Consider the following 20,440-nt stretch of genomic DNA (forward strand, 5'->3'; position numbering starts at 1 on the left):
ATAAGTAAAAAAAAAAAAAGAATGGAAAAATATCGAGTAGTCTCGGGCATAGGCTTTTCTAATGCTTTTTTAATGTTCCAGAGAATGTCAGCCCACACCTGATGATGAATTGGCATTCTGCAGAAGCTGGCCCTAATCTTTAAGTAGATGTTTTCCCTGCCCTTCCTGTTCTCCTGTTGATGGTAACCATTTAAATTTACTTGCAGATTGTCTGCGGCTATGCACATACTCTAGCACTAACTGATGAGGGCTTGCTCTATGCCTGGGGAGCTAACACATATGGGCAGCTGGGAACTGGCAATAAAAATAACCTGCTAAGCCCAGCACACATCATGGTGGAGAAAGAAAGGTAACTTGTCAGTACCGTGTCTTGGAATTGTGTGTGCATTGGGACTTGGGACTGTGTGTGCTGGAGCTGTGGTCTTTGGCTTTGTAGCTCTTCTGTTTATTAACATTCTCATTTTGAACAAAGGAGTGTTGTACCAGTCAGAATGAACGTGAAGTTGACGTGATCCTTACACAGCTTTTAACCACCTGAGATTGGTAGGCAGGCATTAATGCATCTGGGTATAATCCCTGCAGCTTCTTGTTGCCTGTTTAGTAGGGAAGAAAAGTAAGGTCTGTCACCATGTTGAAATTTAAAGCGTAGTATAAACTCTTCTTTTTGAGCCAACTAAAACAACTTTTAAACAAATAAAATCTGCCCTTGAAAGGGCATTATCTGTTTAAATATTGATTTGATTTAATGTGTGTTACTAGAATAGATGCTTAATGTTTGTTCAGCCATATTGTAAGGTCTTACCCACTCAGTGTTAGAATGTTGACTTCTGATTCTGGGACCCTGCCTAAGAAGCATACGGAGAATGTAGTAAGTTTGGCTTGATGTCCATTTGGATTGGGACATTCAGAGTCCATGACCCCCGGACCAGTGCCTATCAGCCTACTGAGTGTTCTGAGCACTGGTAGGGGGTGAGAGATAAAGTTGTATTTGTAAGGAAATGGTATATTGAATACAGTATTTTTTGCTACTGTCTAAGCCTCCAGAACTGTCAGGACATTTTTTTCCAGTGTCCACTTCCCTCATTTACTTTGGTTTATATTCCCTTTATCCAGGTTTTCTTCAACAGTATGCATTATTTATCCTAACTCAGAATGAGGGTAGCGTGAGAAGTGGGGCAGCCAGGAAGGGAGACACACAGTACTCTTGCTCTAGTCTTTTGCTTTTGTCAGTATGACGTGGTAGCTAAAGTCCCTGGATCTTGGGCTTTTTGAGGTGTTCTGAGCATGAACTTTTTATTTACCTTGTGTGGCACGCTTAGGCTTCTGTGAAAAAGAAGTGACGTGCATTTTTCTGAAAACTTCCCAGGGTAATAGAGATTGCTGCCTGCCACTCTGCCCACACGTCTGCAGCCAAGACGCAGGGAGGGCACGTGTACATGTGGGGCCAGTGCCGGGGCCAGTCGGTGACCCTGCCTCACCTCACCCACTTCTCCTCCACCGACGACGTGTTCGCCTGCTTCGCCACGCCCGCCGTCACCTGGCGCCTCCTGTCTATAGGTAAGGAAGCTCAGGGCTGCTCCCCCCAGCGAGGGGTGTCATCAGCTGACGGGTGTTCCTGCACATTTGCTGGCTGTGGGCTTTTTTTTAGGTTCAAGATGTTTTATCCTCCGTTAGCTTTAATACCTTTCCCCAAATGAGATTTGCATAATACAATTTGTTAAAACGTTATGGAATGTTATATGGATTTATTATTTTCTCCCCTTCAGTGTTTTCATTTTAATTGAAGTGAAATTCACGTACATAAAATTAGCCATTTTTAAAGTGTACGATTCAGAGGCGTTTAGTACCTTCACCATGTTGTGCAACCATCATTTATATCAAGTTCTAAAACACTTTCCTCACCCGAAAAGAACACCCATTCTTTCTTTCCCCAACCACTGGCAACTACCAATTTGCTTTCTGTTTCTATGGATTTACCTGTTCTGGGTGTTTCATGTAAGTGGAATCATACAGTGTACAACCTTTTATGTCTGGCTTTTACTCGATGCTTTTGAGACCCATCCAGGTTGTAGTACGTATCAGTACTTCTTTTCTTTTTATGGCTGAGTGGTATTCTGTTGTATACGTAGACCACATTTTGTTTATCCATTTATTTGTTGATGGACATTTGGATGGTTTCCACCTTTTGGCTATTGTGAATAGTGCTGTTATGAACGTTCATGTACAAATTATTTGTTTGAGGAACCTGTTCTTAAGTGCTTTTGTTATATTAAATTTATTACATAATCTCATATAGCATGAACCAAAAATGAACTTAAAAAAAAATGAAAAACTTGTGGTTTTGTTAACTTTGTGGAGTTGTTAATTCCAATTTCTTTCCCTATTTTTCTTTCAATAAATCTCAAATACTTTTTTGGGGAGGAGGGGATCAAAACAGAGGTATTATAAAGGATAGTGGGGGACTTCCCCTGGTTGTCCAGTGGTTAAGACTCTGAGCTTCCACTGCAGGGGACCCAGGTTTGATCCTTGGTCAGGGAACTAAGATGCCACATGCCGCATGGCCTGGCCTTAAAAAAAAAAAAAAGGGATAGTGGATTCAGGTTGATGTTTGGTTATATAATCTGTCCCTTTTCTGAATATTGTCTTCTTCAAGGGTCCATTGTTGATTGAAAATGTTAAAATGTAATCAAGCTGAGTAGCCATTAACATGATGATTTTAGTCTCTTTTTCTTTTATTTCTTGTTTATTTCTACCTTTTTGCTAATGTATTTCTTCTAAATCATTCTTTTGCTTGTGATGCAGAGGAAATAAGTGTCATGATACCCTGTGCTTGAAAATTAATATAGCTGTTGACAACATGGGGTTTGGGTTGCTCAGCAATTGATATTGAAGGTCTTGTAATAACATGTCATGCTCAGGTGTGTCAGGTAGCTGGAGCTGTCCTGTCATCAGGTGACCAGTCTATATGGTCATGGGGGCAAGAGTATGTTTAGGAAAAGTGAAACTGCTGCTCAACTTAAAGTGAAACAAATGGAACTTTTTCAGGTTCTTTATAATACAGTATTTTTTTTGCAGTGAATATTGTGATCAAAGAAAATTTAGTTCATGGAATGGGACTCTTTGGCCGTAATCACACCTATGTATAGACCCTGTACACATCTCAGAGTCCCATATACTGCTTAACCTGGACCTGTTTATAAAAGGCTTTCCTTATCCCTGGTGGCGCAGTGGTTGGGAGTCTGCCTGCCGATGCAGGGGACACGGGTTCATGCCCCAGTCCGGGAAGATCCCACATGCCACAGAGCGGCTGTGCCCGTGAGCCATGGCTGCTGAGCCTGCGCGTCTGGAGCCTGTGCTCCGCAACGGGAGAGGCTACAACAGTGAGAGGCCCGCGTACCGCAAAAAAAAAAAAAAAAAGGCTTCCCTCAGGTTCTTGCATTTTAAAATCTTAATCCTGAAAAGACATTCCTTTCAGACCAAACATCCTAATACTTTCTGTTATTAAGTTTGGAAAAAGTATGGTCCCTGAATATATCTCCCAGGTGACTTCTTTCTCTTGCACCCGCCAAAAGTCAGAAGTGTTTGTTTCCTCTCAGTTTCTGATCTCAGCTGTGTGTCGGGAAGAAAGTCAGAGGATGAATTCACACCTATGAAGAACATTTCTTCTCTGAAGGGAGGTACTATACTTGTTGCCAGAAACCAAGATGGTCCAACTCTTAGGACTAGATGCAGGAGTTAGGCACTGATAAGAAGCTGTTTTTTCTGTGGGGAGGTTGGTAGCAATCTAGACTCTTGGACTCTGCCCATCTTAGTTATTTCCTTTCTTTTCATTCACTGGGGATTCAGGTTACAGGGTCAGGGAAAGCCTGGTTTTTGAGAGCTTGTCCACCTCTCCTCCACAGCCAAGAAAGCTCTGCATTATCAGGGAAGGGGGAGGATGTACGTTAAGGGAATAGGGCTTAGGCAAATGGTATTTCCTTGGGAGATTCTGATAAGCTCGTGGAAAGCTCCTTTGTTAAGCTTCAGCCTAGTTTTCAGCAGTTGTCCCTCCTCTAAGATGTGCCCTGGTAACAGCAGCTGCTGAGAATCACCTTCTCACCTCGGGGGACGTGGAAATCTGTCTCCTACATCGATGGTACCTTCATTCAGTGCCAGCGGTGGGTCTCTGGACTTTAAAAATTTCCCCGTTAGCCTTCTTCTACCTCTTGCCCTTTGTTCACACATGGAAAGCACAGGAAAGTGTTGCATGAGTTTGTACAAGTGCCTTTACTTTTCTTCATGATAGCACAGTTCTACTTAAATATAAGAATTACATGTACTTACACCTTCCCGTCAGGCAGTGTGATCATGGTTTTGTAAAGCTGTTCTTTCTAAGTATACATTCCTACTAAGTAAATTTGCTCTGCTTTTAGATAGTGTGTAGAGATTATTGCTTGTACTGCATTAAGTTTTAGCGTTAAGAAGGACGTTTAGATTCCAGATATCGAGGGAAAAGGGTCACCCTGTGAAAGAACACACACACTCTTAGCCTAAGTGGTGAGTTTGTTTCTTAGGACTCCTTGAGTCAAATTTCTTAGGACTCCTTGAGTCAAATTTACCAACTCCTTGAAGCAGAGCAAAGGTGTCCTTAGAGTTTCTGTCAAAGAAAATTGATAAATTCTTAGCCTTAGAAGAGCACCACTCAGTTTTTGAGAGAAGTAGTTACCTAATCATGATGATCTATAACTTTCTCTTTTTTAAAAAAAAATACACGTTTTTAATGTCTAACTTAGCATGTCAGACTGGTATTTGGCCTTTCCAAATATGTATTTTTTTCTGAAGTTTATACACTTAGGACACTTAGGTAACAGCAGCTGCTGAAAATCACCTTCTCATCTCAGGGGACGACAGAAACTGTCTCCTGCATCTATAGTACCTTCATTCAGTGCCAATGAGGATCCCTGAGATTTTGTTTCCCCATTAGCCTGTGAAATTTAATTTAATTTCTGTGACATTGATTTTAATTTAATACTGTGAAATTGATTTGTTGAGTAAGGTCTGAACTCTTCTGAAAAAAATCTGATGGAATTATCCATCATGCTAATCATTATCTTTCTGAAGTCTTTCAAAGCTTGAACATGTGTCCTGAGCTTCCTGTATTAATGTGCTCGTTTCCTTCAGAGCATGAAGACTTTTTAACAGTTGCAGAGTCACTGAAGAAAGAATTTGACAGTCCGGAAACTGCCGATCTGAAGTTTCGAATTGATGGGAAATATATTCATGTCCATAAAGCTGTTTTGAAAATCAGGTATTTTCGCATGAGTTTAAAGTCATCAGTAACCTTACTTTCTTCTGCAATCTCCATTTCTTTGTTATTCCACAAAATGGGGACTAATAAGAAATAATCTTGGTAGTAGAAAGAAATGGCACAACTCAATCCATTTATTATGAAGAGTTTTGCGTGTTATGTGTGTGTGTGTGTGCACTCATGTGCCTTTTAGAAAAAGTGTAATGTAGTATTTTTCTGTATTGTTTTTCAAATGAAGGAGATCGTGAATACTTATTTTGATCAAAAATTTGTATATAAGGTTTAAGAAAATATAAAAGATTATCAGTGAAAAGCCTATATATCTTTTCTTACTCTTAATTAAAGATTCGTTTTCCATAAGCAGAAAACTCTTAGGAATACTGGACTTCCTAGCCCTGAGAGACGTCTAATTCCCAACTAAAGAAATGTTTTTAAATATAGTAAATGGCAGGAGTTCTTTGTATAAATGTGAGGGAACTTTGTATTAGTACCTGGACCATTGCTCACTGAGGCTGCCATTACAGAGAAAGAGGCACATAAAATCAGACCATCGAGAGTTAAACTAGCCACTTACAAGTCTTTTTTGAAAATGTAGTTAAATATTTATTTACAAAAATAACAAGTTTTAAGGAACCGAAAAGCTATGTCATTCATTACTTTAAGGGAGTAAGTATCTGCGCCAAAGTATTAACTGAAAAGGTGAACGGGAAATGTTTCTATCTGTGAACCTGTGGCCATCCAGTCTGTTCCTTTCCTGTATAGTTTTCTGACCGATTGCATCTATTAGTTCTTGCTTAGACAACTGCATCTTTTTACTTCCCAGATGAGGTAAGTTCCTTTGTAAGTGGAGCCATTCTTTTAGTATTCTGAGTGGATATTGAAAGTATTTTTGTGTTTATAGTGTGACTCATTTTAAAAGGATTTGAAAAGGTGATTTTTAAAAAAATTATAAAGTATGTTATACTTGAAGAAAATTGAATATTCAGAAATCAGTTCCTCATAGGGACTTCCCTAGTGACGCAGTAGTTAAGAATCCGCCTGCTAATGCAGGGGACACGGGTTCGATACCTGGTCTGGGAAGATCCCACATGCTGCAGAGCAACTAAGCCCATGCGCTACAACTACTGAGCCTGTGCTCTAGAGCTTGTGAGCCACAGCTGCTGAGCCCGTGCTCTGAAACGAGAAGCCACCACAATGAGAGGCCAGCGCACCTCAACGAAGAGTAGCCCCCGCTCACTGCAACTAGACAAAGCCCACGTGCAGCAATGAAGACCCAGTGCAGCCAAAATTATAAATAAACAAATAGAAAGAAATCAGTTCCTCATATAGGTGGATTTGTGTATGAAATACAGTACCAAAAGACCTATTTAGGTTTTCTTGAAATATGTGACTATTCTAGTGAATGTGTTTTATAAATAAATTGGTAACCGGCTTGGGAGGAGAGGGAGGGGAGCAGGTCAGAGCAAAGGAACAAAATAGGGGTGGTGGCTGTTTTGAAGATGAGTCAGAAAAGAAGGAAAATTGTCATGTAAGGTAATGGAAAAAAAATCCTCTTAAATGTAATTCAGTTAACATTTAAAACAGTTTTAAGAATATGCTGATTACATGACACACAAAATGAATCATTTGAATGACATGAACATATATCAAAAGTTTGAACACTCATTTCTGAATTTCTTTTAATTTCATTGTTTAAAATGCCCTTCTCTACAACATTTTTTAAAAACAGCGAGCAAGCAGAAAGACTTGATCTGACTGGGGTCTATCAGATGCAAACAGTGGTACTGTTGAAGTGGTAGGTACTTCCAGGCTCCATGTATAATTCTTACTATTAATAGGCAGTATAGAAAATGAAAGTGAGTGGACGTAAAAGGTGAATGTAAAAGCCCTTGCCTGCGGAATATGTTTGGGTTCTTGTACATGGAATGAATGTATCGGGTTGGCCAAAAAGTTCATTTGGGTTTTTCTGTAACATCTTACGGAAAAACCCGAACAAACTTTTTGGCCAACGCAATACTACTCAAATATTAGTAGTTAAGCATACTTGTAATATTTGTTTATCCCTGATTTCATCAACTTAATTAGGTAACTTTTGCTGTTCCGTTTTAGGTGTGAGCACTTTCGATCCATGTTCCAGTCTTACTGGAATGAGGACATGAAGGAGGTGATAGAAATAGACCAGTTTTCCTACCCAGTGTACCGTGCCTTTCTCCAGTACCTCTACACAGATACAGTGGATCTGCCGCCTGAAGATGCCATAGGTACCAGCCACATTGGGACTGGCCAGGGCACAGGGTCAAAAATATAACTCCCTGTATTCTTACAGTATTGAAATGTAAAAAGTTTCAGGTTTATTGGTTTTTACATGGTTTTTAAGAAAGATTTGAAGTAAATGCCTTTAAAAAATAGTACTGTGTTTGGGAGAGGGATGGACTCAGAGTTTGGGATTAGTAGATGCAAACTATTATATATAGGATGGATAAACAACAAGGTCCTACTGTATAGCACAGGGAGCTATATTCAATATCCTGGGATAAACCATAATGGAAAAGAATATAAAAAAGAATGTATACCTGTGTATAACCGAGTCACTTTGCCATACGGCAGAAATTAACACAACATTGTAAATCAACTGTACTTCAATAAAAATTGTTTTAAAGATAGTATTGTATCGACATGGTTAATAATTATGGACACTATACGACTGTGGTCTTATTTTACTTTTTTAATACTGAAGTATAAGTTGCTAATGGATTTAGCGTATCATTTTGGAAACAAAATGAGGGGGGAAATTCAATTTTTTCCCCTTCCTTTGTACTACAGAAGAAATTGTATAAAGTGAGTATAGGAGAGGTATGTTTGGGAGGTGGGGAAGGGATGGACTGAAAAAGAGAACTTATTTAATAAAATTCAGAGTGTTATTCCCTAAGAAGCTTCTGCTGATTTATCTACATAACTCTTCACCAAAGTGAAATATATATATATTTATAAATGATTGGAAATTACTGTAACCTCAGTTAAGCTTTCCACATTTTACTTTCAGGTCTTTTGGATTTGGCGACATCGTACTGTGAAAACAGACTGAAGAAACTTTGTCAGCACATTATCAAGCGAGGAATCACCGTGGAGAATGCCTTTTCATTGTTCTCTGCCGCGGTCAGATATGATGCAGAGGTAACATAAAATAATAAGCAGAAACACAAACCGCCCTTAACACCCCGTGAGCACGTTTCTCCTTTCTTGTGTGAGACAAGAAGCGTGATGAGTAACTTCACTTCTATGTAGGGAATCATTGAACTGACTGACCCCTAAAAAATGAAATCTGGCTTGCTTTATTCTCTGTTCATAGTTTCAAACACGGTTGTTTCTCTACTTATATTTTTACCTAAGCTAGGAAGCTAACTGAAGTCCCAGCAGCTATACTGCAGGTTGGAATATAAAGTGCCATACCTAGTGGGACTAACAAACAGCATATTTTAGTTTCAAGTATTTCTCCAGGTCAGCTTAATATATTTTTCTCAAGATCCACTTTGCCGTCTCCCCAGCTCTCCCCTGTCGTAAACCAAGGCTGCCCTGTGATTTATAGCTAGCTGTGTGTGCTCTGAAAATTCTATCATCGTCTAATTATCACAGTTATTCATGGGTGAAGAGCTTGCTCTGGACTCCTTTTTGTTTGTTTGCTTTTTATATTGGATTGATTGATGGATCTCTAGGGAGTCTCTGAATGAATGAGCTTTTGGGAGTCTTGTGTTTCAGACATTTATGTACATTTTCTTTAAGTTAAGAGCCACGATATCATCAGATTGTAAGCTCCCTCTGAGCAGGAACTGTATCTTATTCATCTGTGTGCCTTGTGCCTGGCACATGATAAATGTTTGTTGAACTGAATGAAGATTGTACCACGTGAAGGATACATGAAGGATAATTAGTGAACTCAAGGCTGGTATGGTTGGTTTTACATATTCATGAAGAATAAAAGTCAAAGAGCAAGAGTTTTGGAGTTACAGATGTCTAGCTAAGGTGTGCACCCTAAATGGAACAATTAGTCTTTCTTATAGGTATTTTGTCATCATATGATGAGGCAGATTACCTGGTATCAGGGAATCTACCAGACACCTGCAAAGATCTGCAGCTGTGGCTTTGGAGATGTGGTGGATAGACTTCATCTTTGTCACATTTGGGGATCAAAATGGACCATTATGTCTTGCATTTTCAAAATGTACCCTATCTTTATTTCAGATTATGTTATGATTATAAATATTTGGTAAGGTCAGATATAGCTGATTTTCTCTGTGACCTTTTCAACAGATGGAATGATGATCAAAGTCAATCATTTCTAATGGGAAATGGAAATATAGTTTTTTCCCTACCCTTTCTTTGTCATCGTGAACATCTTTATTAGAAATGCTGTTTCTTTAGATTTTATTTCTGCCCAATGATGTAATTTTAAATTGGTCCATGGCTTTTCTGTCCATTTGGTGATTGACTTTAGAATCCTCTGTGTCTCACCATACTCCTCCTCAGTGCTGATGAGTTCCATATTCTTGGGATTAGCATCTTGCTGACCAAAACCAGTCAGAACCACATGGGCAGAGGCAGATATCTCGGCTTGAGTTGCTGGAAATGTCTTCTGCACTTTCAGCTTTTCTACCCCAGAACGTTTATAGAAAATGCCTTATTCCACTTCTACCCAAGCCGGTTGATCATTTCCTTCAGTAGTTTTTACTTTTCTGATATCAAGTATAGATACATTAAAAGCTGTCCCTTGTTTGAGACCACAAACGCATGTGCTTCCACAGAGTCTGTCACAGTGCGGGCATATAGTTGGCACTCAGAAATGTATGTTGAGTTAAATGAACGAATGAATGTGTAATATTTGAAACACCTCACCATGAAGTTCTGCTTTTCTAAAAAAATGTAAAAACAAACAAACCACAACTCACAACCCCACAAATATTATACATTCACTGTAGAAAAATTAGAAAATAGAAGGCAAAAAGCCTTCTTTCTAGGTTGTTTGTTTTTGATTGTGTTGGGAGTTATGTAATCGACTAATGTAGCTTTACGTTACATTTCCTTAATACTGTAGAATGTAGAAAGTAAATAAATGAAGTCTCTAGAATATAAAAATAAAACCCACTTACTATATCTATTAGTTGATGGGAAGCTGCTCCTAAGACAGATTGGAAATTAGCTGCAAAATCCGTTGTTTTCAGACGTTGAACTTGGGGACCCTACTTGACTTTCCCTTCACTCTGTTGGTTGAAATGCTGGGAGGATGGAGACTACTACCTGCCTCTCATGTTTCTTCTCTTTGCTATAAAAATTACTGTGGTTCCTCCATGCCTCCTTTTTTTTTTTTTTTTTTGTGGTACGCGGGCCTCTCACTGTTGTGGCCTCTCCCGTTGCGGAGCACAGGCTCTGGACGCGCAGGCTCAGCGGCCATGGCTCACGGGCCCAGCTGCTCTGCGGCATGTGGGATCTTCCCAGACCAGGGCACGAACCTGCGTCCCCTGCATCAGCAGGCGGACTCTCAACCACTGCGCCACCAGGGAAGCCCCATGCCTCCTTTTTTTTTTTTTTTTTTTTTTTTTGCGGTATGCGGGCCTCTCACTGTTGTGGCCTCTCCCGTTGCAGAGCACAGGCTCTGGACGTGCAGGCTCAGCGGCCATGGCTCACGGGCCCAGCCGCTCCGCGGCATGTGGGATCTTCCCGGACCGGGGCACGAACCCGTGTCCCCTGCATCGGCAGGCGGACTCTCAACCACTGCGCCACCAGGGAAGCCCCATGCCTCCTTTTAACAAGAGAATTTTGAAGCAAATGGACATACATAAAAAGAGCGAAAATGTATTGACTCAGTAGTTGTGGAGATTTTGAAAAGTAAGCTAATTGTTGTGGAACCCTTGCATTAATGAATGCATTGTCAAACTTTCTGCATGTCTTTATAAAGTAAAGAAGGACTTGGAGAAGGAGCACTTAAATATTCCTCTAGTACAAACCTGAATAAGTATCGGCATCAAGGGAGAAAATGCATATAAAACATTGTCTCGTGATAGTTCTGATCACATTATAAACTTTTTTTTTTTTTTAGTATTTTGAAATGCTTCTATTTATACTGTTTCTTTTCAGGAGATTTTTGTTTTCTGTGTCTATTTGAACATTAGAAGAAACAGTTGGGGATTTTTTTTCTGTTTAACCAGAATAGAGAACTTTCCAGAAAATCCTACTTTCTGAGCAGCTATGTCTTAAAATTTTGCTTTTGGTGGGAGAAGCAATAAATATGAGCCAGGAATCTAATTCCAAAATTGATTTGGGATATGAGTATTGGAAAGCTTCGCGCTAAAGCCAGATGGTCAGCATTTATTTCTTTTTTCAAGGGGTTGAATTAAAAGTTTTTTGTGATCAGTGGACTGTAAAATACTTTTTGGGTAGTGAGAGAAGGCACCTTTAAAATTTTTTTCCAGTACAGTGAGACACTTAAATACATTCTAAAAAACAAAATCAAAACCTACTTTGATGTGGAATATTTTGTACTTGATATGCAGTTGACCCTTGAACAATGCAGGGATTAATCGCGTATAACTTACAGTCAGCCCTCCATATCCCTGGTTCATCCGCATCTGCGGATTCAACCAAACTTAGATCCTGTAGGACTGTAGTATGTACTATTGAAAAATATCCTGGGTAAGTGGACCCGTGCAATTCAAACCTGCGTTGTTCAAGGGTCAACTATACTATCAAGTGAATTAGAGACTATAGTGTTTGGGTTTTGTTATCTAATTATTTTAACAACACGTTTGGACAGTTAGGTGTGGTTCTCGGTATCTGCCGTCTGAAATGTGTCTCAAGGGTGGCCTGTGACACAGAGGTCTCACCCTGGCCAAGTGTCCTCCCACAGGAAGTCTTAGCACTCTCATGTATTTTAGATTTTAAGACTGGATAAGAACTCCGTTGAAGGCTGCATTAGCATTTTTAAAATGTGGATATTAAGACCATCAGTTCTCTGTGTTTTGTTTCTAAAGAAAATCTGTGGAAAGGAAAAACAACTTATTTTCAGAGTGTGTATAGTTATTGGAATAATTTAATTTAAATGCTTAAAGATTTGGAGCAAATTTGTAAATTTAGAATAGCAATATTTTATTTTGATCTTCCTTATTAATTATAACAAATCTGATATCTGATTTGCCCCAGAACCACTTACAATAATTTCACCACAGAATGTCATAAACATGGACTTTGGTTTCTAAACACCAAGAATACCATGTTAGACTCCTTGATTTTACACCCTTCCCCACTTTCTTATTCCATGGCCTTGAGAAGACTCTTAGGAACTTTTTTCATCTACTGGTCAAGTGGTCCTTCTCATCCTTCTTAGAAATTTTTTTTTTTTTAAGCCCAGCAGTCCTGTTATAGTTGACTTATTAGTTGGGTAAGAGTTGCATTTTCTTCTGGGTAATTGAAGATCTGATCGTTTGCAGCATGAGGTGAACAGATCATGTAGGTTTTTATAGTATTTAAGAATTATCAGAAGGGTGTTTATCTAATCCACACGTCAACATCAATGGCACACTGGCTCAGGTTGCGAAGTGAATGTGCTTGGCTGTGCCACTCTCTGGTTCAGGCAAATGAACATGCAAATTCCAGTTTCTCTCTTCAAGTGTGTTCAATGCTTCCTTTTCCCAAGTTCTGCCTTATCCAACGTGTAATTAGTTATTTAAACAACCCAGATTTAGATTATTTTCAGTATTCTTGAAACTGTTAAACATTTGTTGAATACAGTTGACCCTTGATCCACACAGGTTTGAATTGCACAGATCCACTTACATGTGGGTATTTTTCAGTAGTAAACACTACAGTACTACATGATCCACGGTTGGTTGAACCTGCGATTGTGCAGGGCCAACTATTAATTGTACTTGGATTAACCCCTGTGTTTTTCAAGTATCAACTGTACTGAGAAATCTTTCCAAACTAATTGGAGGGGAAGGGAAGGCAGTTTGATAAAACTATTTTCATAGGTATATGAACTGATTTGTAATTAGAAGCACCATTTGTATACCTGTACCATATAAAAAAGTTCTTAAAGTTTATATTCAAGGTAATCTATACAGTAGGTAAACTGAATTAACTCACTTTTTCATTATACTACCAAGGTCTTTAATTCCAAATAAACAGATATAGAAGTGGTAAGGTTTTGCAGTGTCAGAATTTAGTGTCCTCTCTTTCTCCTTTGAATTTGAAATTATATAATTAAAACTTAATATTTAAAGATCCTTATCTGATACATTACATGGTTTGAAGAACTTTTTGTGCTATGACTGGCTCCTTCTTCCTAAGTTATATGTAGATAAACTAGTTTTCTATTTTTGATAAACAAGATTAAAATATGACTTTCATCTTTCCGTGGGATATAATTTAGTCCCTAGAGCTATTTATTAACCATTGGGTTATGATACCAGGAGTAGTGCTTTTTCTTTAATAATAATGTGAGAGAGAAAATGTTTTCTATTGTTTAACAGTTTATTGTAATACACCCGAGCATTCAGCTGTCCATTCACCCCACTGGGAATCTCTTATTAAAAAACATGGATTCAGGTATTGTGCTAACATTTTAAATGCATTTTCAATTATCTGGAGAATAAAACTCTGACAGTAGCTGGCTGAGAGACGTTAAATGTGGTTTATCTCTTACTGGTTATATGCCTGGAGGGGAGGGACCAGAGACTCTTAGAATAAGGAAGTATTCGTTTGCAGGGGTCTGAAAGGGGTGTTTCTGTATGCGGATGCGGCCCTTCCCCACCCTGCCTAAAATTCTCATTTGGTGGTGGCTGGGAAACACGAAGCCAAGACCCTACAGTTTAACAGTTGTTGAGATCCTAGTTTGACAGAACCCTGAGTACTGACCTTCAGTATTGTTGGCCACGTTACAGAAACTGAGCTCTTAGACTTCATCTTTGTGTATATTCCAGGTACCTAATTGATTTAGTAAATATGTTCCACTTTTTTTTTTTAATTTATTTTATTTTTGGCTGTGTTGCGTCTTCGTTGCTGCGCACGGGCTTTCTCTAGTTGCAGTGAGCGGGGGCTACTCTTCATCGCAGTGCACGGGCTTCTCATTGCGGTGGTTTCTCCTGTTGTGGAGCACGGGCTCTAGGCACGCGGGCTTCAGTAGTTGTGGCTTGCGGGCTCTAGAGTGCAGGCTCAGTAGTTGTGGCGCACGGGCTTAGTTGCTCCGCGGCATGTGGGATCTTCCCAGACCAGGGCTCGAACCTGTGTCCCCTGCATTGGCAGGCAGATTCTTAACCACTGCGCCACCAGGGAAGCCCCTGTTCCAATGCTTGAAGGGACAAACAACAATATAGTAGAGTTTTGCTGGAGATGAAAGCATGTCTTAGCATAGGTAGAAATAGATCTTTTTTTAAAAATTTATTTATTTCTGGCTGTGTTGGGTCTTCGCTGTGTGCGCGGGCTTTCTCTAGTTGCAGCAAGCAGGGGCTACTCTTCGTTGTGGTGCGTGGGCTTCTCATTGTGATGGCTTCTCTTATTGCGGAGCACGGGCTCTAGGTGCGCAGGCTTCAGTAATTGTGGCACACGGGCTCAGTAGTTGTGGCTCGTGGCCTCTAGGCACACGGGCTCAGTAATTGTGGTGCATGGGCTTAGTTGCTGCGCAGCATGTGGGATCTTCCCGGACCAGGGCTTGAACCCGTGTCCCCTGCATTGACAGGCAGATTCTTAACCACTGCGCCACCAGGGAAGCCCAGAAATAGATTTTTAAATTGTTCTGGTTTGCCACTTGTGTATGTTACTCTCCCTCTGAATGTTGGTAGTTGGTAACTTCCATTTGTCTAACTGAAAAGTCAAGTCTCTGTGACTATTCTTTTGTGGATTGACTATCCGAGAAATTAGCGTGGTGGAAGTTGTAGTATATTATTCTTTGTGGCTTTAAAAATGAAGGCATTTTTATATAAGAGAGCATGAAAGTGAATTTAAGGTCTTTGGAAGTTTTATTTTTAATGTGTCACTTCAGGTTGACCATTTCTCTTCATCACTTTTCTGTTTCTTAAAGTCTTCGCTTCCTTGGACCAAATGACCCACATCTTAATTCTTTTCTCTGACTTCTTGAATGTGGTAAAACATATGATATGGACAAAAGTTGTTTCAGCTTTCTAAAACCATGTCTTTGAGTGACTAGACTATGTGATAACCATGAGGAAATCACCCCCCACCGTGTGTGTGTGTGTTTGTGTGTGTGTGTGTGTTTGTGTGTGTGTGTGTTGAAGAGTCAGACTTGAGTAGGGGAACCATTGCTTTTACTGTGTGGTGAGTAAATAGTTTGTATTTTTCTGACATGTACCTGTGGTCACTTGTTTGCCTAGTTTGAGGTTTCTGGCCTCAAATCTCTTCTGGGGGAGGGTGAGGGAGCTGGAGAGAAGTAATTCAAAGTTAATTAAAAAAGGCCTCTTCTTGTTTTTATTTTTGTTGTGTGTGTCCAGGATTTAGAAGAATTCTGCTTTAAGTTTTGCATCAATCATTTGACAGAAGTTACACAGACTGCAGCATTTTGGCAAATGGATGGCCCTCTGCTAAAGGAATTCATTGCTAAAGCCAGTAAATGTGGAGCCTTTAAGAACTGAAGCCCAAGACTGCTGGGTTTTGTGTGAGTGCTCTGGGGCTGCTGGTGATGGTGTGTCGTTTGTGCTCTATGGGTGATGTAATTCTGCAGGTAAAAGAGCCCATCAGGTTGATTTGCTCACATGGAGATACAGTTCTCTGTGTAAGGATACAGGAAGGGTGTACGGCTTTTCCTGAACCCATTTTAAACAACCCTTATTTCCAGATGTGTATATTTTAAATGTGACCTTAACGTTTGGCTGGGACATTGTACAAGGGTGAAAGTCTAGCTGGTTGTTTGTTTTTTGTTTGGTTTGGTTTTGATTAGAGGAACTCCTGAAGTTGGAAAGGGGGCTTTGCGGCAAGTCTCCTGGCTTGCATATCGACAACCCTTTTGACGCCAGGGGTTGGGATAGGGTGCCAACTGTGAGAGGTGTAGAGGCCCCACTGGGAATGACAGATGCTGACTTGGGGGCTTGTTGAAGGGCTGCATTAGTTGCTAGTTCAGTAGCTTCACTGTGAAGGAATAGTTAAGATTGTCTGAGGCTTTTGTTTGTGTATTTGCATTATTGATGACTTTTTTAACTTCAAAATAATATTCAATTTAATATAAGCCTATTGAAATGATAATTATGTGAAGATGAATTTCTAGGTTAGTCGGGGTTTCTCTTAAGACTTAAGTACGTAAAGAGTCGTAATGTAGAACTACCTGTGAAAACTTGATAATGAAAGAAACTTCATTTGGGTGAAAGTGGATATTTTATAACTCAGAGTCTCCACTACTAACAGCGTTTTCTTAAGGTTAAATTTGAGAACCCAAATTTAAATCCCCCCACCTTTTCTCCTATAAATGCTAATCATATAAGAGGAAAATAGTGATATATTCAATGTACTCTTGCCTTCCTGAATTGTGGTTGCTGAATCATCAGATCTGCTACGTCCGACTCAAATAAGTGGTTCTTAAAACCAAGTTTCTTACAGGACTTAATAGAATTTGTTTTTAATCGATTTTTATCTATGCCAAATGCTGTCACACATTTTGCTTATTTGAAATGTCACCAGCTTTCACGTTTGATTTTCCTTTCCTTTTAATTGTGTTAGGTAACTTTGAAAAAGGATCTAAATTATGAGGGTGTTTTTTTGGTCTGGTTATGAAATGTGACTTTGGGAAGTAAGAGTGTTCAACTCTGGGTTTTATCACGTGTGCCCATTGAGCTTGCTTCAAGGACAAAGCTTTGTTCTGCTCTCTGGCCCACGGACTCATTTCCATTTGTGGGGGCTCCTTTAGTGAACTGTGTCATGTTTGGAAGGTCCTCCATCTGAATTTAGAGACCGAATCCATTTTCAGACCCCAATTAAAAAAAGGGTGAAGAGATGCTGCAGCTACTGTTTTTAGCAATGTTTCTAAGTATATTGGGGGGTGAGGGCCCAAAGATGGAAATTCATTGATAGATGAAATAAACCCGGAAGTCTCAGCCCCCTTTTCTTTACCATGTTGCAAGTGATTGAAGCCCAATGAGTTATTAGATTAGAATTAGCTCTGCAACATAATAGAATTTTCTTACTAGGTTGATAAATGTACATTAATTTGATTATTAGCTATGATGGGTAGTGTTTCTAACAGTCACTGTCTATAGGCTTATGATCTGGACAAAACAAGAACTTCAGTAAGTTTACTATTGCTCTTACTTGAAAAAAAACTTTAAAAAAGCACAAATTAACATAGATCCATTTCCATAGATAGTTCATTCACTAAACAAATATTTACTGAGTTCCCAATAGGTGAAGAACCACTTCTCATATTAGATTACTGAGTAATTTGTATGACTATATTTTCAGTGAAGAGAACAGAAAAAAGTCTCTCAGAAAGTACTTGAGTATCTTGTGTTGGTTTTTTTTTAAAAATAGGCTCTCTTATTTTTCTACTTGGTTTTGTTGTTAATCATAGCAGGAGATGAAAACTATTCTTTGAATTGTTTTTTTCATCTGATATAATAGTGAAAGCCAAAGTATTGGTATTTCTTCACATAGCCCTAAAATGTACTCTTGAACTTCCTACTGGAACAAGGTTTGATACGCTAGTTATATAGGTTGTATATATGTAATGTTTAGAGTGACATATTAATAAATAAAGCAATCTGTTAAAATAGGCATGTAGAGTTATTTTTTCCCTCTCAAAAATCAATAATCTGGCAGCCTTAAAAGGGAAGGAAATTCTGACACATGCTGCAGCTTGGATGAACCTTGAGGACATTATGCTAAGTGAAATAAGCCAGTCCCAAAAGGACAAGTACTGTATGATTCCATTTACATGAGGTCCCTGGAGTAGTCAGATTCATAGGAAGTAGAATGGTGGTTGGCAGGGGCTGGGAGAAAGGGTATAAGGGGTTATTGTTTAATAGGTACAGAGTTTCAGTTTTGCAAGATGGAAAGAGTTCTACGCGTGGACGATACACAACAATGTGAATGGACTTAACGCCACTGAACTGTACACTTTAGCATGGTTAACATGGTAATGTGTATTTTGCCACAGTTTAAAAAAAAAAACCAGTACTGTGATTCTTGGGTATCAGACTAAAAACAGGTACCACCATGAACATGCTGTTTCTCAATTATCCTTCCCACCCCAGAAGATATGCTTTGGTTTTGTTCCTGCTGAAAGATACTACAATTGAACTGTCACAGTAGAAAAACGTATCTGGATCCTTTTGGGGACTTACAAATGAAGGGAGAGACATGGTCCCTATCGTCAAGGAATGTAAAAATTATTGGGAGAGAGGTTTGGGAATTAACAACATAATAACATTTATAAACAGCTTTTCGTAAGTCATTGAGAGGAAACCCAGTAGGGTTAGTATGAGAAGCAATTGTTCTGAAGGTCATGTTTGTGCAGCATAGGGGGCAACACAAATGTCCTTTTAGCTCATTTCCAAAACAACGGTCAGTGGCCCAAGCAAGGGCTTAGAGGTGGTTCGGAATAATGAGCCTTCCAGAACTTTACCATAAGCAAGTTTGTTTGGTTAGAATGGGAAAATAAACCAGGGCCCCTCAGGTGGAAATGTTGGCAAGGGGAGGGCATGTGTTTGTGCGTGTGGTGTGGATGAGAACATTTATTTCCCACAATGCCAGGCATTTTAATGCCCTGTGCTTCACACGCATTTTCTTTTTTAGTGCCCATATTTTGTACCGTAAAGTAGGCAGAATTAGTCTCATATTAAATAATTGTTTCAGCAGTGACACAGCTAAAGTAAAAATCCAGGTCTGTTTTAATTTGCCCGATATTTGCCACTTGATGACAAATACATGTTGCTCCCTTGTGCTGAGTTACCACCATGAATGGTGAAATTTCAAAGTAAAGTGGTGGACAGAGGGTTTTTTTAAGAAATAAACATCATGACATCAGAACTGTTACTCAGATAAGCTTTGCTATAGGATGTATCATCAGGGAGGGAAGCTGAAGTTACAGCATCATCTAGACCAGGGGAAATCTTTATTCAGTGGGTCTGGGATGGAGTCTTGGTTTTTTTTTTTTTAATTGAGGTATAGTCGATTTACAATATTATCTTAGTTTTAGATATACAACATAGTGATTCAAAATTTTTATAGATTATACTCCATTTATAGTTATTATAAAATATTGGCTGTATTCCCTGTGCAATACAGTATATCCTTATAGTTTATTTATTTTATACATACTAGTTTACCTCTTAATTCCCTACCCCCACCTTGCCCCTCCCCCCTTCCCATACCCCACTTGTAACCACTAGTTCTCTGTATCTGTGAGCCTGTTTCTTTTTTGTTATACTCAATATTTTTATTTTTAAATTCCATTTTTATTTTTAAATTTTTGGTTTTATTTTTTTTGGTTTTATTTTTAAATTCCATATATAAGTGATAACATACAGCATTTGTCTTTCTCTGACTTATTTCACTAAGTATAATACTGTCCAGGTACATCCATGTTGCTGCAAATGTCAGAATTTCATTCTTTTTGATGACTGACTAGTACACACACACACACACACACACACACACACACACACACACACACACACACACACACACACACACACACACACCCATCATCTTTATCCATTCATCTGTTGATGGACACATGGTTGCTTCCATATCATGGTTATTGTAAATAATGCTGCTGTGAACATTGGGTTGCACATATCTTTTCGAATTAGTGTTTTCATGTTCTTTGGAGATATACCCAGGAGTGGGATTGCTGGATCATATGATAGTTCTATTTTTAGTTTTTTGAGGAACCTCCATACTGTTTTCCACAGTGACTGCACCAATTTCCATTCCTACCATTAGGGTACAAGGGTTCCCTTTTCTCCACATCTTTGCCAACATTTGGTGGTATTTATGGTCTTTTTATTTATTTATTTTGCCACTTTGTGCAAGTTGTGGGATCTCAGTTCCCCAACCAGGGATTGAATCCGGGCCACAGCAGTGACGGCAGTGAATCCTAATCACTAGACTACCAGGAAGCTCCCCTATTTGTGGTCTTTTTATGATGGCCATTCTGACAGG

The 20,440-nt window shown here is 39.2% G+C and overlaps 1 protein-coding gene across 15 annotated transcripts in view; it reads left to right on the forward strand.

Annotated features, from left to right (window-relative positions):
- RCBTB1 (RCC1 and BTB domain containing protein 1) overlaps nucleotides 1–19,884 on the forward strand; it is a 149,100-nt gene extending 129,216 nt beyond the window's left edge. For all 15 annotated transcript variants that reach the window (XM_079903179.1, XM_079903184.1, XM_079903181.1 and 12 more), the window contains 6 exons: nucleotides 207–349; nucleotides 1,367–1,557; nucleotides 5,161–5,287; nucleotides 7,397–7,548; nucleotides 8,331–8,461; nucleotides 15,781–19,884. In XM_079903179.1, coding sequence (XP_079759305.1) covers nucleotides 207–349; nucleotides 1,367–1,557; nucleotides 5,161–5,287; nucleotides 7,397–7,548; nucleotides 8,331–8,461; nucleotides 15,781–15,921 — 885 coding nt within the window. In that variant the 3' untranslated portion in view covers nucleotides 15,922–19,884. The remainder of the gene's footprint in view (nucleotides 1–206; nucleotides 350–1,366; nucleotides 1,558–5,160; nucleotides 5,288–7,396; nucleotides 7,549–8,330; nucleotides 8,462–15,780) is intronic.
- The last annotated feature ends 556 nt before the right edge of the window (nucleotides 19,885–20,440 follow it).

Source organism: Stenella coeruleoalba, assembly GCF_951394435.1.
Source record: "Stenella coeruleoalba genome assembly, chromosome: 18".
Classification (NCBI taxonomy): Eukaryota; Metazoa; Chordata; class Mammalia; order Artiodactyla; family Delphinidae; genus Stenella; species Stenella coeruleoalba.